Below are 27,096 nucleotides of genomic sequence, written 5' to 3' on the forward strand. Positions count from 1 at the left end.
CCTTAACCCTTTGGGGTTTGGGATCCCTGGAGACATTTCGTCTTATCATCAGCCCCTCTCAGGCCAAATCTGTGGTCAGCTGCCAGTGCTTTGGAAAGAGAAATGGGCCATACAAAAGCAGGCTTGTTGTAAGGCATCCTCAAGGGATTCTCCAAGTATGCAAAAGTGATTGATTGCATTTATAAACCGCCCCATCCAGAGGCTCTGGGCAGTGTACAACTAGTTTAAAAAACGTAAAAACAATCATTTAAAACACACTACTTAAAACAATATAAAAACAATTTTAACACAACTTAAAACCAATTAAAATACTTTAAAACAATTTAAAAAGCTTGGAAGGCCAGGACAAAAGTAAGTCTTTAGGGCACTCTTAAAGACCCACAGCGAGCCTAAACTGCGGATATCTGCTGGGAGTGCATTCCACAGGCCAGGAACAGCTACAGAGAGGGCCCGGTTCCAAGTCGCCACCAGACGTACCGGTGGTAATGAGACGGACCACCCTAGATGATCTCAACGTGTGATGGGGATCATACAGAAGAAGGTGCTCTCTAAGGTAGCTTGGACCCAAGCCTTCAGAGCTTTAACGGTAATAACCAGCACTTTGTATTTTGCCTGGAAACGTATCAGCAGCCAGTGTAGTTACAAACTATTATTAATAGTTACAAACTATTTTTAGTTCGTAAAATAATTTCTCAAAAAAAAAAAAAAGTGCAGTGCTCTACAAGACTTGTGGAAGATGGGAGGACAGTTGAGGCAAGGGGTGTTATGGGGGGGATTCTTTTTGTGGGAGAACAATAATATTTTTAATTGTAATCACCTTCCTACCATTAACAGTTTACTAACATGAGTACAAATCAGGCGTGCACAACTTAAACGGCACCCCTGACTTGGTGTGCGGGACCCACAATTTTAACCATGAATACTGGTCAGGAAATAGACTCTGTCCCTGTCAGTCACTGGGCACCTGGGGTGCAAGCCAGCCCCAGATTGGAGTTGGGGTGGTGGTGGTGGTAAAGGTAACGGCCAAGAAAGATGGTATCAATGGGCTCTGACCCAGAGGTAGGGGGCATCTGGCCTCAAGTAGCCAACTCCACTGAGCCACAGCTGCATGTCAGCAGACAGATCAGAATCATTCCTTGGCTCCTGCTGTTGCTGCAGGATATGGCTACCTGAGGGCCAGCCAAAATGTCCCTGTGGGCCAGATCCGGACCCTGGGCCTTACGTTGTGCAGGCCTGCTGTAGAGGAAGAATGACTGTGGGGTCATTCTTGCATGTGAGGTGCTAGGCTGTGATGATATCAAAGTTGCCGCCATCACACAAATATCAGATCTCATTTTCATCAAGATGGTTATCATCACACAAATATTTAACTTCATTAACTCTGTAATTACTTGGCCAATTTTGTTGTGTGAAGGTGTCATTGGAAACATATTTTCATAAGCTATTAAATGTTACCATATGATTCCTGGTGAGTTTTCCTACATTTTTTACATTCCAAAGTGACATCTACCACCAGTTAGATTTCAGAGAAGCTGAATTGAGTTCTTTGCATTTGTCTTCATGGTGGAGGATACTGACCATATACCCATCATATACCCCAAACCCAACAGCCTGGATGGCTTTAAGAGAAGTTTAGATACATTAATAGAGGACAGGCCTATCAATGGCTAATAGTCTGAGTGTTATAGGCCACCTCCAGCGTCAGAGGCAAGATGCCTCTAAATGCCAGTTGCAGGAGAGCAACAGCAGGAGAGAGGGCATGCCCTCAGTTCAGAAATGGATCTAGCGGGGATCCTCGAAACTACAAGCCAGTTAGCTTAACTTCTGTGCCTAGTAAATACATAGAAAGTATATTTAAGGACAAAATTGTTAAACATATAGAAGAATAGGCTTTGTTGAAGGAGAACCAGCATGGCTTCTACAAGGGCAAGTCTTTCCTCACTAACTTTTTATTTGAGAATGCCAACAGGCACTTGCATAAAGGTGATCTGGTTGACATAGAGGCTATTCTCATGACCGCTGGAGAGTGGGCTAAGGGAGCCCAGCCCGCTTTCCAGCGGTCATGAGTCGTGTGGGTCCCGGCAGCAAACCTCACTACATACTCCCCCTTCCCTGAGTTGCCATGGCGCAGCTCTGTGCTATGGTGACTCATGAGGAGGCCCCCAACTGGGAGGCTCCAACAAGTCTCCCAGCACAAGGATCTCCCCAGAATACCCTGCGCGCTCGTGCGGGGTATCCTGGGACTTCCTGTCTCCCGATCCCCGCCGCCCCAATCAGCTCTGTGACAGAGTCAGTTATCATGTGAGGGCAAAGTGCTTGAGTGCGGGGAGAGCAGGCCAAGCCTGCTCTCCTGGCCAAACCCCATTCGGCTCTGCACACTGCTTATGTGGAGAGCCTCATAGTATACTTGGAGTTGCAAAAAGCTTTTGACAAAGTTCCTCATCAAAGGCTCATGAGTAAACTTAGCAGTCATGGGATAAGGGGACAGATTCAATTCTGGATTGGTTACTGGTTGAATAACAAATGGAGAGTGTTCACAATGGAGGGAAGAAAGAAGTGGGGCCCCCAGGGATCTGTACTGGGTCCAGCTCTCTTTAACTTGTTCATAAATGGTCTAGAAGTTGGGGTAACCTGTCAAGTGGCCAAATTTGCAGGTGATACTATACCCCTTGGGGTAGTGATCAGGGTCATTGTAGAACTGGGAAAGGTGCAGAAGAGATCAGTGGTCTGGAACACCTTCCTTATGAGGCAGGCAAGGCTACAGCGTTTGGGGCTTTTTAGTTTGGAACAGAGCTGGTGACTTCTACGGGGGGACATAAGAGGTGTATAGGATTATGCATGTATTACCAAGAGTGAACAGAGATAAATCTCTCTCATGAAAAACACAAGAACCAGGGGTCACCCCATTAAACTGATAACCCGGAAATCTAGGACTGATAAAAGGAAGTACTTTTTCCACACAGGGCATAATTAATGTATGAAGTTCTCTGCGATGGGATGGGGTGATGGCCACTAGCTTGAGTGGCTTTAAAAGGGGCTTGGACAAATTCATGGAGGACAGGTATATCAATGGTAAATAATTTGGTGGTTATAGGGCTCTCTCTCTCTCTCTCTCTCTCTTTCTCTCTCATTTGTACACCGCCTAGAGTTTTCTATATTAGGTGGTACAGAAATTCAATCAATCAATAACATAATATAAATGTATACTATACTATACTATACTATACTATACTATACTATACTATACTATACTATACTATACTATACTATACTATATAGCCTCTCAATACCAGTTGCAGGGAAACAGCAGCAGGAGAGAGCGCATGTACAGACCTCTTGCCTGTGGGCTCCTCAGAGGCATCTGGTGGGCCACTATGTGAAACAGGATGCTGGACTAGATAGGCCTTGGGCCTGATCCAGCAGGGATCTACCATGAACTTTTACCATGAAAGTTCTTACAATATATGTTTTGAATATCCTCTTGGGATTGGCTGGTCTTCCGAAAGGTCTACCTTACTTGGCAGTGGAATTCTTAGCCATTTGAAGCTGACAGTTGAGGAAAGGCTGTTAGAGGCAGATAGTTGGAGCAGTAAGGGTGGTGTTAGACCCAGTATTGGCTACCTCTCCAGTGAATTTTGAGTCTTGTGGTTTATGTCTCTGTTGAAGGTCTGCTCAGATGTAACTATGTTCCTTTCCCCTTCAGAAAATAGTTTAGCTCCATGATTACCTCAGGCTTTCCGTCAAGGCTGCTTCTGAGAGTCACTGGAGACATGGCTAATAGATAGCATGCGGTGCTGTCCGCCCTGGGCTGGACCATCTCAGAATTCAGGGGACATGAAATGCTCCCCTCTGTAAATATTTGCCAAGCTCTCTCTGCACAAGGAAAGCTAGCTCTTCAGGGAGGCTGTCCTCCTTGCTAGGCTGCTCACTGACGCTGAAGCACTTACCACTTCCTGTTCAGAGGCTAGAGAGCAGGAGTGGGGGAAAGGGAAGACAGAGTGGAATGGAGTGGGCTGGGCTCAGCCACTTGAGGCTGGTGTCTGGGTCTGGGGCATATCTGGCAGTGCAGTTTTTAAGCCATCACCCAACTGCGTCCAAGAATGCTGTGTAGTGGTGAGACCTGGCTTCAAATTTCCATGATTCCATGAAGCTCACTGGGTGGCTTTGGGCCAGTTGATTACCTTTCGGTTTAGCCTCCTTCACAGGGTTGTTCTGAGGATGAAAACAGCCATGGACCCACCCCATTGCTCCTTGGAGGAAAAGCAGGATATCCATGTATAAACAAACCAAACACCTGGGGTGAAGTGGCAGAGCCCTAAAGATCCTACCTGCTCTTTTGGTTCAGTCACCAGAGCCCCCCAAAGGTATAACCAGACCACACCACTGCTGGCGCTCAGAGGCGTAACTAGGGAAAACGGTGCCCAGGGCAAGCACTGAAATTGCGCCCCCCCCCTGCCGCCCCCCCAGACATACATCTGACTGACAACTGGATGTGAAGCAGAAGCCCAGACAAGATCATGACAGCAGCAATTGAGCTCTGTTAGCTGACAACAGTATTTCTTTTTAAATACAAATGGGATACCAGAGGCATTTAGGATGTCAGCCAGAATGGTCATGACAAGAATAATCTGGAGTTCTTTCTACAGTGGCACATGCTTAGTGTATGTAATCAAACCACAACTATTTTAATATAATTTTAAAAATTTCAATCAAGATGCCTATAAAAGAGGGAAGGAGAAGGAACACAATATATTCTCTCCTGAATCAGCTAGCCCAGGGATTCTCAACCTTTGGTCCCCAGATGTTATTGAACTTCAACTCCCATATTCCCCAACCAAAGGCCATTGGGGCTGGGGATTATGGGGATTGAAGTTCAACAACATCTGGAAACCCCCCAAATATGAGAATCCTTGAGCTAGACTGACCCCCATCCACTTCCCCTGCAAGAGCAACAACCCTGTGAGAGCGCAACCTAGAGAGGGAGGCAAAGAAGACACCATAGCACACCTGATCTTGAACCAGCAGGACTGATCTCATGTTCCCACATCAGAGAACACATGTTCAATTCTTCTTCTTTAATTCAGCAATTTTAGATTACGGGGGGTGGGGAGAAAGAGACTTGGGTCAGATTTAAATACACTACATGGATACACAAAGATTGAACCCTGCTCCCACCCTGTGCTTACTGCTGTGTAAAGCCAGAAGCTGCCCTCTGACATAAGTTTCCTTATCTGATTGATGATACCCATCTACTTTTCTTTTCTTTTAAAAATAAAGCTATTGCTGTAGAGGTACCTTGCATATGAGAAAGTAAATTGCTTAAATTCACATGGCTAAGTAACTACCCCTGCTAACTTGGCAAAAAGGCGCCTTTTAACATGGTGATTCCCTTTGTTGAGCTGGGGGAAAGTAACTGGCCCTATCCACCCCCAGCACAGTATCCCTCCAGTGACTGTTGCTGGTGTCTGTCTTATGTGTGTGTGTTTTTTTTTAAGATTGTGAGCCCTTTGGGGACAGGGATCCATCTTATTTATTATTATTTCTCTGTGTAAACTGCCCTGAGCATTTTTGGAAGGGTGGTATAGAAACCGAATAAATAATAATAATAATAATAATAATAATAATAATAATAATAATAATAATATTTCAGAAGAAACAAGGAGTGGCGCTGCATTAGGAGTGTGCAACTGATCAGGACCCAGACTCCGGGAAGCACTGCAGCTTTCAGGGCTGCTGTTTAGTGGGGGAACAAACAATATTTGTGTTATGTGAAGGGAGTCGTGTTCAGTTTTTGCATGGGATCACTCTGATCTTGGATCTTTTCAAAGGGGAGCCTCAGTGCTGTACTTCTATTTTCTGTGCCTGTGCTGTGAATGCAAAATCTTTTAGCTCAATTCAAATTTCGTTCAAAGATCCCAGCTCTTCCCTTTTCCCCAAACACCCCCTCCTTCCACCTCCCCCCCCTCAAAAATATGGCAGATTCCCCCCCACCCCCAACTAGCTTCCTCCAAAACTACATGCAGGGCAGTGTTCGCTTTAGGAGTATGGAACTGAGCAGGGATCCTGGCTTAGGGGAGTAGCAGGGGGCGGGGGGCGTTCAGGGGGAAACAGATAATGTATGTCTTATGTGAGGGGCTGGGAGACATGTTCAGTCTTTGCACTGGATCACTCTTTTCCAGGATCTTTTCAAAGGGAATGTTATTAACCCAGCTGGAGGATATGGGGAAAGAAGGTGGAAGGAGAGGGGTGCTGGGTGATTTTGACAAACTAGGAACAGGACTGAGAAGTCAGGGATCCCGGGGTGCCCCACCTGAGGCTGGCCAGCAGACAGCAGTTCTTGGACTGTGACTCCCATCATCCCCTGCTGCTGAGGTTTTTTGTTGCTTGGGAATGATTAGAGTTGCAGCCGGTCAACAACAGCTGAAGAGTCGCACCCTCACGTGGGTCAGCCCTGGACCAGGGACTCTTCTTCAAGGCACAAGGGAGGGACCCAGCTCGAGAAGTCCCGATCAAGGAATCTCAAACAAGCGAGGATTCCCTTCGTGTAAACGGCCTGCTCCTCTCCTGGCTACGTGCACTCTTTGCTCTCTCTTGCAAGGCAGGGATGGAGGGAGGAGCCCCCTTTGCTGCCCGGGGAAAGTCAGTTTAAGGGTTAATCTGAGTAAGTCCAGGTTCCTAGAGAGGTGACTGGGAAGACACATTGGCAGGGGCGCCTTCCCTTCCGGCTCCTCCCCCGAGGAAGGAGCCTTTGTGTCTTTTCCTGCCTGCGGGATCTGCGGCCCCCCTTGAAGATGAGAACTCGGTGGTTGCCAAAGTATGTGGGGTGCGTGGGGACCCCAGAGTGGGGGGTGGGAAGCGATGCAGGGGAGGAAATCAGGGAGTGGGCTTGGGATGACGGAACCAGGGGAGAAATGTCCCGGGTGAGCAATGAGGGGGATGAGATGGGTGCTGCTCCCCCAACCTCACCCCTCTGGGAAGGCAGCAAGAAAAGCAAATGTGTAGATCACGACGCAGGACGAAGAGCCCTGTTGGATCTGGCCAAAGGCGGCCTATTAATCGGCCAGTTGGGATGGGAAGGAAGGAAGCCCCCTCCTCTTGGGGTTCCCGAGCGGCTGGTGACGTTTAGGGTAATCCTGCCGGCTCTGATCCTGGTGGAAATATATAGCTGTCCAGGCTAAAAGGCATCGATCACCCTGTTCTCCATGGATTAGTCTAATCTCTCTTTAAAATGGTCTAGATCGGTGGCCATCACCACATCCTGTGGCAGCGAATCCCTAGTTTAAGCACACGCCGAGTATAGAAGTACTTTTTTTTTTTTGGCCTGTCTTGAATCTCCCAGTATTTGTCTCCAGTGGGTCACCTCAGGTTCTAATATGAAGAGGGAGGGAGAAAAACTATATCCACTTGATATGCGTTGTGCATAATTTTGTATGCCTCTATCATGCCCTCCCTTGCCTGTTCTCTTTCTAAACTAAAAAGGCCCAGATATAGACTTTTCTTATCAGGGAGTTGCTCCAGCCCCCTGATCATTTTGGTTGACCTTCTCTGCACCTTTCCCGGCACTAATCTACATCTGCTTAATTTATTCCTATCTATGCTTTGATCACTCAAGCATGTGTTTGGATATTCATGTTGATTAGTGTTTTTAGACTTTGTATATAAATATTGGAATTGTTTTACTGAAGTTTGATGTTTAGCCATATGGTTGCCACCCACCCACCCCCATTTTGTTTTTGGGTGGAAGAGCAGAAAATTGATTCCTGGCTTCACCTCAAAGGAAGGGGACTTGAGTAACTGAGCAGTGTATTCTAGGTAGAGTATGTGTCTTTTGTGACCTCCCCATCAGGGAGTTTATTCTCCCCTCTTTCCCTGCTAAGCCAACAGTAGTAGTAGTAGTAGTAGTAGTAATTTTTATTTTGGTCACTGACCAACAAATACAGAAAAGAAAAAAGAAAAAGAATAAAGAAAAATACATAAAATTCCTAAAAACATTAAACATATTATGGGGAAACTTACTCATATAAAAGCTGAATAGATAGTGATACTTAATTGTTCAGGTGCATAACATGGTCTTATGAGCAATTAGGTAAAACCTGGCAACAGCATAAGAGATCTTATCATCATGATCTGATAAAAGATAGCATATGTAGAAATCATTAGAGCTGCCTGGAAAGTTTAATAAATATGGAGTCATGTGCATATTACAAATGTCCCTATAGAAATTACAATATAATATAACCTGGGCTGTTGATTCTTTAGTTCCTGAGTCACAGGGAGGAAAGGGCTCTGCAAACGGAACTTGGTTAACTCTGCCCTCAAGTACTGCAGTGCGCAGAACGTTAAACCATGCTTGAGTAAATGCCCTGCGATACTTGGTCACTGTAATCTGGTTAAGATATCTGGCAGGGCGTGTATTCAAAATTTGATTTCCCAGCACTACTCCCCTTGGGATGAAACTTTGGTCTGTCTGCTGTTCTTTATCTAAGATTCTTTGGGTAACCATCAGCTTGGCCCAGTCATAGCCCATCATTATTAGTGCTTGCGGTGATAGGCCATAAGTAAGCAGCTTCTGCTCATATGAGCTTTCTCATTTGGAAATAAATTCATCCGCAAGCATCAGCAGAGCCAGCCCTAAAAGATAAAAATCTAGCTTAAGCCAGACCATAAAGATAGAAAGCCAGATCTTTGAATATACCTTGGAAAGACTGGCCTCCAGGCGAAAAACAGCACTGGGGACACCATAAGGTGTTTGAAATAACTTCCTGAGTAATTTGGATTGTACCTCTTCTAGTACTGCAAAATTGGGAAGGATATGGGCCAAATTGGGCACCATAGAACAGTTGAGCCAGGGCTTGGGGTTCAAACAGCCTTATTGCAGCAGGAATGAAACAGGCCTCTTTTGAGTAGAAAAAGGCCAAAATGGCTGATGTAGACTTAAGTGCGTTTTGTAGCACATAGTGGGCCTTATGACTGCCAGACTATTGAAAAACTATACACAAAAACTTATAACAGCTGACTTGCTCAATCCTACATCCATTGACAGACCAAGTCAGTGTCCTTGGTTACTTTGTGAACCTCATGATTTTAGTTTTGGTATAGTTAATCTGAAGGGCATGCTTTTTACAATAAAGAGCAAGAGAATTAAGTGCCCTTCTCAGGCCAATTGGTGTTTGAGATAATATTACAGCATTGTCCACACAAAGTAGTAGCGGAACTGGTTTAGAGGCCAATTTGGGGGGATGAAAATCAGAATTAGTTAAATAAGTGACAATAGAATTTACAAAAGCAGTGCCAAAATACAGCCTTGTTTAACAGCCTTGTTTATTTTGAAATTGCATTGGAAAAATGGCCTGCTGCAGTGCACCTAACTTTAAGGCGGGTATTCTGATACAAACTCGGTGGTCAGCTAAGTAATCGGTGGTCAGCTAAGCCAGCAAAAATCCTGACAAGACACGAGAGCAGAGCATTTCCTGTGAATCTGGAGATATTTCCTGTGAATCTGGAGATACTGAATGTAATGCAAAACTGCATAATGAGATGGTGTTGTTTTGGGAGCTCTGGGGATCTCATGGAGAAAAAATTCAGGGTGGCAGTTGCTGATAGGGAAGGGGTGACCAAATTTCCCCCCAGTGAAATGTCAAGAAGCAGCCAGAGCAATTTGGAGGGGTGGGTGGCTGCGAAGTGAAAACTAGGGGTCCCTGGATTCACCCCATGGGAGATGCCCAAGGCTGCTGAGTGCTGATCCACCCAGATGTTCCTCCCTGACCTCCACATTGGGGAGCCTCTTGATTCTCGCTCTCTCCTGATCAGCTCTCTCAGGAAGTGTACTGTTGTACATTGAACACAACATCTGAAAATGCAAAAGGCACCCAAATTCAAGGGGGTAAGGATATGTACTGATCACTACATATCCGTACCCCCTTGACTTTGGGTGTCTTTTTTTTTTTTTTTTAACATTTTATATCCTGCTCTTCCTCCGAGGAGCCCAGAGCGGTGTACTACATACTTGATTTTCTCCTCAAAAGAACCCTGTGAAGTAGGTTAGGCTGAGAGAGAAGTGACTGGCCCAGAGTCACCTAGCAAGTATCATGACTGAATGGGGATTTGAACTCGGGTCTCCCTGTCCTAGTCCAACACTTTAACCACTACATCACGCTGGTTCTCTTTTGTGGTTTGGGGTATCTGAATGGGCTAAAGTGGTTTCCATATGGAATCGAAGGTGGGCAGCAAAAGGAAAGGAAGACAACGAGAGAATGGGAAGGGGGGTCTGTGCGGTAGAGGGGAGGGGCTGGATCACGTGACTTCTCGAGGGAAAGAACCTCTTCTAGTCTGGTTCTCTTTCGATCTTTGTCATTTTTCTTTTCAACAGGGAGGAGTCCAGGCACTAGGCAGAATAACCCCTTTTTGCCTCTAAAATACCTTCCATGAAAGTGTCATTGTTTGCACTCAGAGTAATGTCTTGGCTTTGCAGGACTTCACTTCAGCTGTTTGGTGAGCACCTGCCTTAAGAAAGAGGCTCCTTGGACTACGGGCCAAAAATGGAAGAGCAAGACTCAAGTTGTCCTGAAGCAGCAAGAGTCCCAGAGGCAGTTGAGGTTTGGCACACTGGAGAAAGATTTGTACAGAAGGTTCTGGGTGGGGACAGCATCAGGTCAGATATCCCATGCTGGAGATTCAGGCAGTTCTGCTACCAGGAGGCCGCAAAGCCCCAAGAATTTTGCCACCAACTCCATGATCTTTGCCGTCAGTGGCTGAAGCCAGAAAGACACACGAAACCTCAGATGCTAAACCAGATGGTCCTGGAGCCATTCCTGACTCTGCTGCCCCCAGAGATGGAGAGATGGGTCCGAGAATGTGGAATGGAGACCACTTCCAAAGCAGTGGCAGAAGGTTTCCTCCTGAGCCAGGCAGAGGACAAGAAGCAGGAAGAGCAGCAGGTGAGTGTCTCTCTCTTATCCTGGTAACGTCCATGGACTGAAAAAGTGAATAAGGCTGTCCTGGAAATCCTAACAGATATCATAGTGCAGTTTTTGGGTGGAAACATCCCAGGAAGGGTTATCTTAAATTGTTTTTTTTTTTAACTGCACCATATTTTGTTGCTAATGTTTTGAAATACTGTTATCACATCTGATTAAAAATCCAGAGATACGTGAATACCATTAGTAGAAGCAGAATAAGCAGCAGCAGCTGAGAGAGTGTCTCGTCCTGGGAGCTCCAAGTGGCAGAACATGAATATGAGGATGCCCAGATATTCCCCCTGTGACCAATAATTTTTATTTCAGGAAATGTCACGAGATGGGGTGTCTCAACCCCCTTCCCCCACACCAGCTCATTCACTGATTTGTGTTTGCTATTGTTTATCTCTCACCTTTTGATGAGGAATCCACAAGACATGTTAAAACATGTATAAAATATGCAATACAACAGAAGATTAGCAAGAAACAATGAGGATGAAAACCCATTAATGAAAACTGCTAACTAAGCAGGAAAGCCCAACCCCGCTTTTAGCCAATTTCATTTTTAATTTGGAAATCTCCTGGAGCTCTCCACAATAAACTTGCTTTTGGATTGTGCCTCAGATCTAAAGAATACAGAGCAGACAAGATCTCCTGAGGACAAAAACACTATCATCTCTGTTCCACTCCTGAGAACATCCTGTCCCAGGTTCCTCTGGCTGTACAGCAACATCAGGAAGTGTGTCCCCAGAGCAGTTTGTAGTGCAGGGTCGATATTGTGTCCCTCAATATGAGCTGTTTCCTAACTCGCCTCCCCCTCTCTGGGGTTTTCTGTGCTTTCAGGGGCAGCGACTGGCAGCGGAAGTGGTGGGCGATTTCTCTGAGGCAGAGAAGTCTCCGTTGGATTCCAGAGAGAGGCCGATCTTCAGGGGGAAGGGCCAGGATTGTGACCGAGGTGCCCCCACTCTGGGTATGGACTGATGGGGCCTATTTCAACTTGGCCTTTCTCTTTCTCTCTGCTGTATCTGAACTGCTTGCGCTGATCTCATGGGGGCTCTTGAGCCTGGGTGGAGTCAAGCATTGGTCTCTGCATCCTCTGAGTTTGAAAATGGTCTTAGTTTCCATGCTCAAAGACTAATATACATGGCTATACCAGCACTTTGAATGATGCCCCAGAGCTTAGGAGGGAAGAGATTTCCCAGAAACAAGAGACTGAGAATATGTGAAGAAGTATTACTTAATCTTTTAGAAGTATGAATTGCTTGAAATAATGTGTAGTGATAGAAATCTAAGGACTTTTCAAAATCCTATCAGAAAAAGGATTTAAGGACCCCCCTCTTTGAAGAGTCCCTTTAGTATTTTAACCTGCTGCCTATTTTCCTTGGTTTTTAAGCTTGGTTTTAATTGGGGTTCCAGTTCACGTGTAGTCGGTTTTTAGCCCTATTTTTGTGCTGCTTTCCTGTCTTACAATTTATGTTGATTTGTTGTGATTTATTATTTTTGTGAACTGGTCCAAGAGCGAGACATAAATTATGATCAGGCCTTCTCAGTTGTCACCCCTAGCTTGTGGAATGTACTCCCTGTTGGTATAAGAGTTTTATCGTATTTGGAGGCCTTGAAGAGAGCCATATGTTGCTGTAAACCTCCCAGAGATGGAAGTTTGGGGAGTTGTAAGAATATAATAAATAAATAAGGCCCATCTTTTCAGCCTGGCTTTTAATAATATTTAAATTGTTTTAAAATGATTCTTATGTTAATATTTTAACTGTTTTTATATTATGTTTTATGTTAATATTTCAAGTAAATTGAATTTTTAATATAAACCTCCCCGAGTTGCTTTAGGATGAGCAATATATGAAATGAAAACAACAGCAGCAACAATAAATAAATAAATAATACAATAAAATAAGTGAATAAATCTAGTGCAATAAAACCAGTCTGAAATCAGCTACAGAATTGGGAATATAAACTGAAAACAGGAAACGTTTCGCTTTAGGAAATGGGTTTTCACCTGACAGGGCTGCTTCAGGAGACCTTAATGACCGAGGGTGTCCACCAGGGTACCCTCTAAGGTGTGCGCACTTGTGCACACCACTCTGAATGCACATATGCACACATTGCCTTGATACATCTGCCCAAATGAAAACAGATGAAAGAGATTAGAGGGAGCACTGGTGTCCCAGCAGTTGAAATGATTTCTGGGCTATGCAGTTCCTGGGTCATGTAGTGGTTTAATGGCAAGAAGAACCTTGAACTGGACAGGTTCAAGGTTCTGGAACTGGGTGGCTAACGGAATCCAACATCTTCCCACCTCCGTTGTCTCTCTCCTAGGCAGCGAAAAGACGCCAGTGCCTCATTCCAGACCTTCTCCTCTCTTTGATGGAAGGGATGCAGTTGCTGTGCCATCACAGGGTCAGGTAAGAGAAGAATGACTGGAGGAGATGGGCATAGGACAGTCCTGTATGTTTCTCCGCTTGTCCCAGGGCCTGAAGGAATCTTCCACTTTCTCTTTGCTTCTATCAGAGATGCCCACTAGGAGGGCTATGGATGCCACTGAGGCATTTCTGAGTCCATAAGAACATAAGAACAGCCCTGCTGGATCAGGCGCATAGCCCATCTAGTTCAGCATCCTGTTTCGCACAGTGGCCCACCAGATGCCGCTAGAAGCCACAGGCAGGAGTTGAGGGCATGCCCTCTCTCCTGCTGTTACTCCCCTGCAACTGGTACTCAGAGGCATCCTGCCTCCAAGACTGGAGGTGGCCTATAGCCCTCTGACTAGTAGCCATTGAAAGACCTCTCCTCCATGAAGTTATCCAAACCCTTCTTAAAGCCATCCAAGTTGTTGGCTTACCACATCTTGTGGCAGAGAATTCCACAAGTGGATTATGCGTTGTGTGAAAAAGTACTTCTGTTTGTTGGTCCTAGATTTTCTGGCAATCAATTTCATGGGATGACCCCTGGTTCTAGTGTTATGTGAGAGGGAGAAGAATTTCTCTCTTTCTCCACACCATGCATGATTTTATAGACCTCTATCATGTCTCCCCGCAGTCGTCTTTTTTCTAAACTAGTCCCAGGTATTGTAGCCTTGCTTCGTAAGAAAGGTGCACTAGGCCCCTGATCATCTTGGTTGCCATCTTCTGCACCTTTTCCAGTTCTACAATGTCCTTTTTTAGAAGTGGTGACCAGAACTGTACACAGTACTCCACAGTGTAGCCGCACCATAGTTTTGTATAAGGGCATTATAATATTAGCCGTTTTATTTTCAATCCCCTCCCTAATCCAACCCCCTGCTAACTGGGCAAAGAACCCCCTGCTAACTGGGCAAAGAGGCACCTTTTACCGTGGTGATTCTCTTTATTTAGCAGGGGGAGAGTAACTGGCCCCATCCACCCCCAGCACAGTACTTCTAGTGACTGTTGCTGGTGTGTGTCTTATGTTTCTTTTTAGAATGTGAGCCCTTTGGGGACAGGAAGCCATCTTATTTGTTTGTTATCTCTCTTTGTAAACCGCCCTGAGCCATTTTTGGAAGGATGGTATAGAAATCGAATTAATAATAATAATAATAATAATAATAATAATAATAATAATCGCTAGCATGGAATGATCCCTAGCATGGAGTTCAGCAAGGGAAACTCTATAATCTCATATTTACTATATTTCTGGATTCTTGCATCACCTGTGATGAGAAATGCCCTCCTCCTTCTTCCAGGGTCCGGTGACCTTTGAGGAGGTGGCTGTGCATTTCACAGAGGAGGAGTGGGCACTGCTGGATCCAGAGCAAAGGGCTCTGCACAGGGAAGTCATGGAGGAGACTTCAGCGCATCTGATCTCACTGGGTAAGGCTCCCACTTCTCAGTAGATAGATTCAGAAAGTTGACCTCACTGAGAATGATACTTGCTGATCCATTCTCCTTGGCCCATCCATTGATTTGAGTTTACTTTTTTAAAAAATCGCATTAGTATTCCAGTAATAGCCACAAAGTGTGGATATAAAGATCTAACTGTAGCAGACAAAATGCATCCTCCTCTCCTGATCTGGTCGGGTTGCAGGCATACTTCAATCCTTGTCTGAGGACCTTGTTGCTGCTGCCATACAGCAGATCTCCAGGAGTTGGAAGTTGCCTCTTTTGTTCTTCTTTGGGGGGAACAGGATGGACCAGGAGAAATGTTCCTTCTACGTTGAAACTTTATTATTTAAAATATATACTGCAGTTTACATCCTGAAGAAATTAAATATAAATATCCATCCACAAAAGGCTCATAATGCAAAGAAACATACACCCCCGCCAGGGGGGCTTGGAGGATTTTCACTGCCCCCTCCACCGCCTTATGCTATCTAGTTCAGAATTGCTCTCAGCTGCTCAAACATAGAAGAAGAAATTGATATTGGATTAAAAATCAGATAAAATTTTATTGAGAACAATAACAAAATATGAAGATTATATTCAGAATTTCTTCTAAAATAAAGGATATATATTTAGACCTTTCCCTAAGCATATTCAACTAATTTCAGGATTTTTCAAAATATGTAGTCGACAGGAATGTTGACGTGTTTTTCCAGGTTAACGTTTCTGTATAGTCATGAGAAATTGTAAGAGCCAAAAGCCTGGACTCACATGCAGAGCTGGGATACGCTTAGCAACTCTCCTGGCTCTTTTGTAAGCATGGTGGTTGTGCTCCTTGAAATCACTTTCTAATCACTAGAATCCTTTGTAATCAGTTCTGTGTGGATGTCTTCTGCTTGGTTTGTGTTCCTTAAATTATTTCCTAGGAATTGTATAAGTAAACCAAGAACTTAATAGAACCATTCATCTCTTGAGTTCTTACTATTAATTAAAGCAATAATCTCATCATAAAAATGAACCCAGGAAGCAATGTGTTCCTAACCTGGAGCTTTGCACATCCTGCAGTCTCTGATGATAGAGGCTTCTGGTCCTGAGCAGTAGCCTCTCCCCTGATGTCCCATCCCTGGGCAAGAGTTACCAGATCTTTCCATGTTGTCATTTCAGTCCGTGGGCTGAAGGGAGGGGAGAATTCAGACAGGCTTGAGTGGATTCCCAGAATATTGGTTGTTGCTAAAGGTGCCTACAGTCTCTCCTCTCTTTGTTCCTTTCCAAGGAGCACTTTTGGGTGCCAAAGCTGACCCCACCTTCTGGCTGGAAGAAGAGGAAGGGCCGCTTGCCGAGGGCTCTGAGGAAGGGGCGAGATCAGCAGGTAGCTTACACGTTGTGGGAGGGGAACCTTGGTCACATAGGGAGTATCTGGTGGATACTTCACTAAATGGGAAAAGGGGATGCTATACGGATGGACCATTTGTGTCCGAACTCCTGGTGGAACTGTCTGGGCAATGCCAGGCCTTATTGAGCATACTATTTTTCTAAAGTATCATTGATCCAGCTTCCCCTATAGTGTCTCCTTTGACTGGCAGGAGTCTTCCAAGTCCTACAAAACTCCTCCAATGGGAGATGCTGAAGACTGAACCTGGGAGCTGATGTATCCAAACTTCGCTGCCCTCCAACATTTCAGATGTCAGTTCATCACAGCTGACAGTGGCTCTTCAATTTGTGGCAGGGTCTGCCTCTGAGCAATGTGCAATACCTCCTATATCTGCTTATTAATAGGCAAATTAATTTGCTTCCTGATACGAGGCTGTGTTTACCTCTCACAAGATTTCTCGCCTTGTTGTTGCAGGTGATGAGAGGGGACATGAGAGAGAGGGTGAAAGGCACAGGCGAAAAACAGGAGGAAACCAGGAGTGGAGAAAGGAACACATTCCTTCCAAAGGGAGTAACCTGCATGAAATTCCAATCCAACAAGAACTTCACAAAAGGAATATGATCTCTCAACATGCAGAATTCTCAGCCGGTAAATCAAGCCTTAACACTCCTCAAACCCACCACACAGAGAAGACCCAGTATAAATGCTCAGATTGTGGAAAGAGCTTCAGTCACAGAGGAAGCCTAACTTCCCATAAGAGAATCCACAGAAGGGAGAAACCATTTCAGTGCCCAGTGTGTGGAAAGAGCTTCAACAGCACCACACACCTTTCTTCCCATCATAGAAGCCACACTGGAGAAAAACCATATCAGTGCTCCGTGTGTGGAAAGAGCTTCAGCCATAACACATCCCTTATTTGCCATCACAGAATACACACTGGAGAAAAACCATATCAGTGCTCAGTGTGTGGAAAGAGCTTCAGGAACAATATAAGCCTTATTTACCATCATAGAAGCCACACTGGTGAGAAACCATATCAGTGTTCAACATGTGGAAAGAGATTCAGCAACAACACAAGCCTTATTTACCATCATAGAAGCCACACTGGTGAAAAACCATATCAATGCTTGGTGTGTGGAAAGAGCTTCATCCAGCGTTCACACCTTACTGAACATCAAAGAATCCATACTGGGGAGAAACCATATCAATGTTCAAAGTGTGGAAAGAACTTCAGCCAGAGCGCACACCTTTCTTCCCATCAAAGAATCCACACAAAGGGGACACCATATAGCTGCTCAGTGGATGTAAAGAACTTGAGCCAGAGCTCAAGCCTTACTTCACATCAAAGAAATCACAAAGGGGAGAAACCATATCAATGCTCATTGTGTGGAAAGAGCTTCAGACAGAGCACACACCTTGTTTCCCATCTAAGAATCCACACTGGGGAGAAACCATATCAATGTTCAACATGTGGAAAGAGTTTCAGCAGTAGTACAAGCCTTATTTACCATCATAGAAGCCACACTGGAGAAAAACCATATCAGTGCTCAGTGTGTGGAAAGAGCTTCAGCCAAAACGCACACCTTTCTACCCATCAAAGAATCCACAAAGGGGAGAAACCATATCAATGCTCAGTGTGTGGAAAGAGCTTTAGCCAGAGCTCTCACCTTTCTTCCCATCAAAAAATCCACACAGGAGAGAAACCATATCAATGTTCAACATGTGGAAAGAGCTTCACCAACAACACAAGCCTTATTTATCATCATAGAAGCCACACTGGAGAAAAACCATATCAATGCTCAGTGTGTGGGAAAAGCTTCAACAGCACCACACACCTTTCTTCCCATCTAAGAATCCACACAGGGGAGAAACCATATCAATGTTCAACATGTGGAAAGAGCTTCAGCAACAACTCAAACCTTATTTACCATAATAGAAGCCACACTGGAGAAAAACCATATCACTGTTCAGTGTGTGGAAAAAGCTTCAGCAGCAGCACACACCTTACATACCATCAAAGAATCCACACAGGGGAGAAACCATATCACTGTTCAGTGTGTGGAAAGAGCTTCAGCCACAGCTCACACCTTACTTCGCATCAAAGAATCCACAAAGGGGATAAACCATATCAGTGCTCAGTGTGTGGAAAGAGCTTCAGCCAGTGTGCACACCTTACTTCCCATCAAAAAATCCACACAGGGGAGAAACCATATCAGTGCTCAGTGGGTAGAAAGAGCTTTAGCCAGAGCTCAAGCCCTACTTCACGTCAAAGAACTCACAAAGGGGAGACATCATATCAATGTTCATTGTGTGGAAAGAACTTGAGCAACAGCTCACACCTTACTTCCCATCTAAGAATCCACACGGGGGAGAAACCATATAAATGTTCAGTGTGTGGAAAGAGTTTCAGTCAGAGCGCACACCTTTCTACCCATCTAAGAATCCACACAGGGGAGAAACCATATGAATGCTCAGTGTGTGGAAAGAGCTTCAGCCAGAGCGCACACCTTTCTTCCCATCAAAGAATCCATACAGGGGAGAAACCATATCAATGCTCTGTGTGTGGAAAAAGCTTCAGTTCTGACCGAAATCTTACTAAGCATCAAAACATTCACACAAGGTAAGAAGTATTTAACTGCTCAGCATATGGAAAGAGCTTGGTGTGGATTATAGAACTTCATATCCAATGAGTCTCATACAGAAAATGTCACCTAAATATCTGGGTGCCGAGTCAACCTGCAGATGTGATCTGTGAACCACTCAACAATCTGGAGAACAGGTGAAGTGAGGTGGAAATCTCCCAACCTTAATCACTGAAGAAGAGGAGCTGGGAAACTACAGTCTTATCAGCTTGATACTGCTACCTGGCAAGATCCTAGATTAAGCAGTCTGTCTGTGAGCACATAGAAAAGGATCTAGTGATTAGTGGGAGCCAGCGTAGATTTGTCAAGAACAAGTCATGGCAGACTAACTTCATCTCTTCTTTCAACTGAGTGACATGTTTAGTAGATCCCAGCAGTGCTGTAGACATTGTGGTTCACATCCTGACTCAACAACTGCTTGCAGAGAGGGGTCCTGAGAGCACTGAGCCATCGCACTAGCTGCTTGTGTCAAGTCTGGAGCTTGCATTCCAGACTAGTGTTGCACTAGCACAAGGATGCTTGAGTTTGTGCACTTGCATCATGTCTCATTTGTTTAAAGGGAAGTTTTGTGCAATTGCACAAATCACTGTTTTGGAGCGCAAGTGTGTGATCTTGCACTAGCACAACTTAGCTCCACATAAGAAGAGCCTGGCTGGATCGGGCCCAAGACCTATCTCACCCAACATCCCGTTTCCTACAGTGGCCCACCAGATGCCACGGGAAGCCCTGAACCCTGAGATGGACATGCTTTCTTTTGCCATTAGACTCCTAAAGTTGGTATTCTGAAGCATCCTGCCTCTGAGCAAGGAGATAACCTATAGCCATCAGGGCTATTAGCCAATATGCAAGGGCTTGGTTCAGATGTCAGGGAGTAGCCATTAGTGGTGTTACTTAATCTTGGAGGGAGGGATGGAGTGGAGTCCCACAGGGGTCTGTCCTGGGCCCTGTACTGTTCAGCATTCTCATGCATGATGTGGAGGAGGGATGTCGGGGATGCTTATCACACTTGCAGCTGACCTGAAGCTGGAGGGACTAGCTAATACCAAGGAAGGTAGGGTGTGGATTCAACTCAATCTGGACAGATATGAATATTGGTCCAATACAAACAAAAAGTTGTTCAACAACAAAATAGTTTGATGAGTGTGGAAACTATTACAATGCATGGATGCAAGGTTCTCTTTAGAAAGGAAAGGTAATGGGCTGGATAAGGGATAACAAACTGAAATTGAATCCAAAAGACAGAGGTACTGATTGTGGGGCGTCAGGACCCGAGAAATGGTTTATTTTTATTTATTGATTTATTTGCTTTATATACCACCCTTCCAAAAATAGCTCAGGGCAGTTTACATCAAAATAAAATCAATTAAAATCAATTAACAATTGAAATCAAAACTAAATCAAACAATTAAAATAATTAAACATTAAAATAATTATTAACATTAAAATCATTTAAAGCCAACATTAAAAATTTAAAACCCTAAATCTAATTAAAAGCCTGGGTGAATAAAAGTGTCTTCAGTACTTTTTAAAAAGTTGCCACAGGTGGAGAGGCCCTTATATCAACAGGGAGCACATTCCAAAGTCCTGGGGCAGCAACGGAGAAGGCCCATTCCTGAGAAGCTGCCAGACGAGTTGGCGGCAACTGCAGACGAACCTCTCCAGATGTTCTTAACAGGCAGTGGGGCTCATGGCGAAGAAGACATTCTCTTAAATACCCAGGGCCTAAGCTATTTAGGGCTTTATAGGTAATAAACAGCACCTTGTATTTTGCCCGGAAACGTATCGCCAGCCAGTGTAGTTCTTTCAACACAGGAGTAACATGGTCTCTTCTACATGACCCAGAGACCAACCTGGCTGCCGCATTCTGGACCAACTGTAGTTTCCAGACTACATACAAAGGCAGCCCCACATAGAGTGCATTGCAGTAATAGGTCATTCATCTCAAGAAACGGATGCAACTGGCATATCAGCCAAAGCTGATAAAAAGCATCTCTACCAACGCCTCAACCTGGGACACCGGGGAGAGGTTCAGATCCAGAAGCATCCCCAGACTGTGTACCCTCCGGGGGGAGCGTGACCCCATCCAGAACCGGCAGATCAAAATCATCTCCTGAGTTTCGACCCTGCACAATGAGTACCTCTGACTTATCTAGATTCAGCCTTATTTTGTTATCTCTCATCCAGCCCATTACTGCTTCCAGGCAGGCATTTAGGGAGGTTATGCTTTCTCCCAATGATGTTGACATGGAGAAATATATTTGGGTGTCATCAGAATATTGATAACACCCTGCACCAAATCCCCTGATGATCTCTCCCAGTGGTTTCATGTAGATGTTAAACAATATCGGAGACAATACGGAGCCCTAAGGGACACAATACGGAAGTTCAGATTTTGAAGAACAACAGTCTCCAAGAGACACCATCTAGAATCTGCCGTGAGGTAGGAGTGGAACCACTGCAGAGCAGTGCCTCTTACCCCCAGTCCCCTTGGACGATCCAGAAGGATACTATGGTCAATAGTATCGAAAGCCACCAAGAGATCCAAAAGGACCAACAGAGTCACACTCCCTCAGAGTCACACTTCAATTCCCAATTGAAGATCATCCATCAGGCCGACCAAGGCAGTCTCCACCCCATAGCCCACCCGAAAGCCAGTTTGAAATGGATCTAGATCTGCCTGTTCTGGATGGGGTTACACTCCCCCTAAGAAATCTGGTTCGTAGCTTGGGAGTGCTTCTGGACTCAAAGCTCTCCTTGGTTTCTCAGGTTGAGGCAGTGGTCAGGAGCGCTTTTTATCAGCTTCGGTTGATACGTCAGTTTTGTCCATTTCTAGAGGCAAATGACCTTAAAACTGTGGTGCATATGCTGGTAACCTACAGGCTTGACTACTGTAATGCGCTCTATGTGGGGCTGCCTTTGTATGTAGTTCGGAAACTACAATTGGTACAGATGTGGCAGCCAGGCTGGTCTCTGGGACAACATGAAGGGACCACATAACACTGGTTTTGAAAGAACTGCACTGGCTGCTGGTATGTTTCTGGGTGAAATACAAAGTACTGGTTATTACCTATAAAGCCCTCAACGGCTTGGGTCCAGGCTATTTGAGAGAGCGCTTCCTTTGTCATGAACCCTGCTGCCTGTCACAATCTTCTGGAGAGGTCCAGTTATGGTTGCCACTAGCTCGTCTGGTGGCGACTCAGGAATGGGCTTTCTCTGTGGCTGCCCCAAGGCTTTGGAATATGCTCCCTGCTGAAATAAGATCATCTCCTTCTCTGTTGGTTTTCAGGAAGACCCTCAAGACTATCCTGTTCTCGCAAGCTTTTAATTATTATTTTAATAATTTGTTTTAGCAATTGTTTTATACAATTTTATTATGTCTTGTGTATTTTTAATTGGTGTTGATTTTTAAATATTTTAAATCTTGTAAACCGCCTAGAGATGTACATATCAGGCGGTATAAAAACATGATAGATAAATAAATAGTCTGCATTATCCAAAACTGCCTGGAGCTGAGAGGCCACCACCCACTCAATCACCTTATCCAACCATGGGAGATTAGAAACAGGTCTATAAATAGCTAACTCATCTTGAGATGAGCTGGTTTTACATATGGCAGACCTTCCACAGACATGGAATTCTCGGCCACTTGAGCAGTTTGAAGCTGACAGTTGAGGAAAGGCAGCTAATACGAGGCAGTTAATAGGGCCAACAGAGTGCCAAACCCAGCATATGATATCTCTCCAGTTAAAGTTTGAGGCTTTTCTCACACACAGCCCAACTCAGGCTAAGGACGCCCAGCCTGGGTTAGGCTGTGCATGAGAATTGCCGGGATCAGGCCCGATCCCAATGGGCCAGTACTGCTTAGCCCAGCTTTTTAGCCCAGCTGGTTGCTGAGGTTAAGGGAGTGAGCACTTAAGTGTTCACTCCCATAACCCGTGCTTGCTGCCTGCGTGAAAGCTGGGCTGCTTCCAGCCTGGCTGCACGCACAGACAGGTGCTTGTCTCTTGGGGGAATCCTGCAATGCATCACATGTCGCATGGTGCATTGTGGGATTCCCAGAGCCTGGGACACATCGGCCTGGCCTCTGGAGCTGTGTGCTGTGCCACTCAGCACTGCTTGTCTGAGAGCACAGTTTGCACTCCCAAAACACGAATTCGCTCACCTGGGGGGATGCTAAGTTTACCCAGCCTCCCCCCTGCCCTGGGGGGACAGTGAGTTTACCCAGCCTCCCCCCTGCCCTGGGGGGACAGTGAGTTTACCCAGCCTCCCCTCTGCCCACTGGCTCAGTCGTGTGAATGACCTCTTTGGGTGGCAAAACCATACCCACCTTGGGAAGTCAAACTCCCATCTTGCCTGAAAGAAGTGGCAGTGCTCGTGAAAAACCTGAGAAGTGCCATCCTCTCATTTGAAAGAGAAACCAGGACGTAAATTGTACGGGATGTCAAAAACCTTATCTACACTTCCATCCTCAATAATATTTTCCTGGAACTGCAGTGCAAGAAGGAGACGGAGCGAGAATGAGGGTCAGCGTATCTCAAATTTGGGGAGTTTTCCATCACAGTTTTGCAAGTGCAAATGTGCTGAAACGCAATTCAGTAGTCTGAATTGCCGGCACCTCCCTTTACATTCGAGGGCTTACATTGTCTCTTCAAATTGGAGGAGAAGCAGGTCCGTACCTGTTCCTCCTCTGCTTGCCGCCATTCCTGCACTCCCCCCAGCTATGCCCGCACACTGGCGAGGCATCTGTCAGCTGCCCCTGCCTGCTGGCATCGCACAGGGGCAGCTGGGAAATGACCCACAGCATGCAGGCATAGCTGGGGGGAGTGCCTGGATGGTGGCAATGGTGGCGAGCGGAGAAGCAGGTACAGACCTGCTCTCCTCCACTGTGTAAGCCGTCAAATTTAAAGGGGGGTGTTGGCGATTCGGACAGCTGAATTGCATTTCGGCACATCTCTAGCAAATGGTTCCCTACCATCTCTGGGACTTGCATTGGAGACTGTGTCATCAAGTGTGTGATACCACAGAAGGTTAAGTCATGGAAAGCGCCAGCAGCCCACAGGGACAAGAGACTTGAATGTCGGTGAAAGGCTGACCCCCCCAGTTGCAACCTTAGAGCATGTGATGAAAGAATGCTCCCCTTTAAAGGCGATATGGAAGAAAGTGGATTGTGGGGGGGGGCTGGCCTGAGATTCAAAAACAACATTGGGAAGAGAGGTTTGTTCTGGGGAAGACTGGACCAAAAAGGAAAAAGGCCCTAAGCGTAGGAAGGGGGAGGGTAGCAGATGGAAGACCCCTTGGTCTGTTATTGTAATTATAAACCTTTTTGTACGACGGGCTATATTTTTCAGAGGTCTAAGGAAAAGGAACGGGAAATAAATAGTGAAAAGGAAAGGTTTGGTACAAGAGTTTAGTAATCTTTATATATAAGGAGGAAAATAAAACGGCTAACATTACAATGCCCTTATACAAAACTATGGTGCGACCACACTTGGAGTACTGCGTACAATTCTGGTCACCACTTCTAAAAAAGGACATTGTTGAACTGGAGAAGGTACAGAAGAGGGCAACCAAGATGATCAGGGGCCTAGAGCACCTTTCTTATGAGGCAAGACTACAACACCTGGGGCTTTTTAGTTTAGAAAAAAGACGACTGTGGGGAGACATGATAGAGGTCTATAAAATCATGCATGGTGTGGAGAAAGTGGAGAGAGAGAAATTCTTTTCCCTCTCACAGAACACTAGAACAAGGGGTCACTCCATGAAACTGATTGCCAGGAGGTCTAGGACCAACAAACGGAAGCACTTTTTCACACAACGCGTGATCCACTTGTGGAACTCTTTGCCACAGGATGAGGTGACAGCCAACAACCTGGATGGCTTTAAGAGGGGTCTGGATGACTTCATGGAGGAGAGGTCTATCAATGGCTACTAGTCAGAGGGCTGTGGGCCACCTCTAGCCTCAAAGGCAGGATGCCTCTGAGTACCAGTTGTAGGGGAGTAATGGCAAGAGAGAGGGCATGCCCTCAACTCCTGTCTGTGGCTTCCAGCGGCATCTGGTGGGCCACTGTGCGAAACAGGATGCTGGACTAGATGGGCCTTGGGCCTGATCCAGCAGGGCTGTTCTTATGTTCTTATGAGGTCAAAGGGTTGGCAGGGTTTGAAAAAGAAAACATGCCTTATTACAGAATGGTACACTGATTGGGAAAGCATTGATGCTTTTGAACTTTGGTGCTGGAGAAGAGTTTTGAGGATACCATGGACAGCCAGGGAAACAAACAAATGGATCATAGAAAAAATCCATCCAGAATTTTCACTGCGGCACAAATGGCCAGGCTCAAACTATCATACTTCGGACACAATATGCGAAGACCCAGCTCCCTTGAGAAGTCCATAATGCTAGGGAAAGTTGAAGGAAAGAGAAGAGGACGACCAGCAGCAAGGTGGATGGACTCGATTATGACAGCAATGAATGCACCACTGAGAGACCTTAAAGACCAAGTTGAAGACAGATCATCCTGAAGAGAATCTATATGTGGTCGCTAAGAATTGACGCCGACTTGACTGCACTTAATCAATCAATCAATCATTCAATCACACTGATGGAAATGGATGGAAGAAATCCCCCCCCATCACTTGAAAGGAAGTAGGTGTCTGGTGGGGCAGATTAACCCAGTTGGTTTATATTCTGTTTCTTTGTTTTATAATGTGTAGATTAATATGTTATCTAGGAAAGAAAAGATAAAAGTATATTAAGGCGTTTTGCAGTCAAATTGGAAATATGTTAATGACAATTATTTACATGTCAAAATGGAGTTATAATTCTTGTAATTCGTGTAATTTGTAAACTGTCTTATGTAAAATATTCTAATATATTGTTTGCCCCAATAAAAGCCTAACCTTAACCCTTCTGGGTGTGGGAGCCCTAGAAACGTCGTGCCTCATCATCAGCCCCTCTCAGGCCAAACCTGTGGTCAAGTGCCTGTGTGTTGGAAAGTGAAATGAGCAACATAAAAGCAGGCTTGTGATTAGGCATCCTCAGGGGATTCCCCAAATGAGCAAAAGTTTTTTAGTTTGTAAAATAATTTCTCTTGTATTTTTAAAAAATAGTTCAGTGCTCTACAAGGACTTGTGGAAGATGGAGGGCAGTTGAAGCAAGGGATGTTGTGGAAACAACATTCTTTTAAGGAACAATAATGTTTATTGCAATCACCATCCTACCAATACAGTCTACAAACATATAAGTAAAAATCAGGTAAGGGCAACTTAGGCCAACCTATGTCCCCCTGTGAAGACGATTGTACAATATTGACGTTTTGAAGCTCCAATTAAGATCTTATGGACATTTATAAGAGAACAGATGAGCTCTTAAAAACACTAGAGAAAGGATTTCGAAACAGCATCATCACCAGGGTGTTGTCACCCAGTTCTGTTTCAGTTCTGTTTGAACACCCAGTTCTGTTTCTACATTTCACTTATATTACGGATGATACAGTTCTGTTTGATTCATTGTTTTGTGCAATTTATGTTCTGTTAGTATTCCTATTACGGACGATACAGTTCTGTTTGATTCATTGTTTTGTGCCATTTATGTTCTGTTAGTATTCTTCCTCACATGATTTATTTATATTATGTCCAAATGATTTCAAAAGTTTCAATATAGTTTATATTCACATTCATTTCTTGTTCCTTGTTTTTGTTAACTTTATTGGATCTGCCAGATTGTGTTTTGTATTCCGTACAAAAGGCTGACCTTACTTGGCAGTGGAATTCTTGGCCATTAGAGCACTTTGAAACTGACAGTTGAGGAAAGGCTGTTAATAAGAGGCAGGTAATTGGGGCAATAGGGTGGTGTTAGACCCAGCATCGGCTGTCTCTCCAGTGGCTTGTGGGTTTTATACTTGTGGTTTATGTATAACTATGTCCCTTTCCCCCTCATAGATATAACTATGTCCCTTTCCTCATCAGAAATAGTCGTTTGAAGCTGACAGTTGAGGAATGGTTCTTAATAAGAGGCAGATAGTTGGAGCAGTAAGGGTGGTTAGACCCAGTATTGGCTACCTCTCCAGTGAATTCTGAGTCTTGTGGTTTATGTCTCTGTTGAAGGTCTGCTCAGATGTAACTATGTTCCTTTCCCCTTCAGAAAATAGTTTAGCCCCATGATTACCTCAGGCCTTCAGTCAAGGCTGCTTCTGAGAGTCACTGGAGACATGGCTAATAAGTAGCATGCGGTGCTGTCCTCCCTGGGCTGGACCATCTCAGAATGCAGGGGACATAAAATGCTC

At 45.0% G+C, this 27,096-nt stretch overlaps 1 protein-coding gene across 7 annotated transcripts; it reads left to right on the plus strand.

Moving 5' to 3' along the window:
* Positions 1 to 3,555: 3,555 nt before the first annotated feature.
* On the plus strand, positions 3,556 to 26,490 carry LOC128347433 (zinc finger protein 271-like). 7 transcript variants are annotated; one of them, XR_008317565.1, is made up of 8 exons: positions 3,563 to 3,666; positions 10,370 to 10,937; positions 11,799 to 11,925; positions 13,287 to 13,372; positions 14,665 to 14,791; positions 16,074 to 16,169; positions 16,647 to 25,457; positions 25,922 to 26,490. XR_008317565.1 is itself a non-coding variant. In XM_053302088.1 (7 exons), the coding sequence occupies exons 2-7, from the start codon at positions 10,539 to 10,541 to the stop codon at positions 18,794 to 18,796; spliced, it is 2,985 nt and encodes a 994-aa protein (XP_053158063.1). In that variant the 5' UTR covers positions 3,556 to 3,666; positions 10,472 to 10,538; the 3' UTR covers positions 18,797 to 26,490. The 7 variants fall into 7 exon arrangements, 6 of the variants coding, with proteins under 6 accessions (XP_053158063.1, XP_053158057.1, XP_053158059.1 ...); XM_053302088.1 differs by having other exon boundaries at positions 3,556 to 3,666; positions 10,472 to 10,937; positions 16,647 to 26,490; XM_053302082.1 differs by having other exon boundaries at positions 16,647 to 26,490.
* The last annotated feature ends 606 nt before the right edge of the window (positions 26,491 to 27,096 follow it).

This window comes from Hemicordylus capensis, chromosome 2, assembly GCF_027244095.1.
Source record: "Hemicordylus capensis ecotype Gifberg chromosome 2, rHemCap1.1.pri, whole genome shotgun sequence".
Lineage (NCBI taxonomy): Eukaryota > Metazoa > Chordata > Lepidosauria > Squamata > Cordylidae > Hemicordylus > Hemicordylus capensis.

What these genes read in the sequence shown, in the direction of transcription:
- LOC128347433 (XM_053302088.1), top strand. Translation starts at nt 10,539, where the DNA reads ATGGAAGAGCAAGACTCAAGTTGTCCTGAAGCAGCAAGAGTCCCAGAG. An exon ending in AGAAGCAGGAAGAGCAGCAG is followed by an intron (nt 10,938 to 11,798) that starts GTGAGTGTCTCT and finishes CTGTGCTTTCAG; the next exon opens with GGGCAGCGACTGGCAGCGGA. An exon ending in AGCGCATCTGATCTCACTGG is followed by an intron (nt 14,792 to 16,073) that starts GTAAGGCTCCCA and finishes TTCCTTTCCAAG; the next exon opens with GAGCACTTTTGGGTGCCAAA.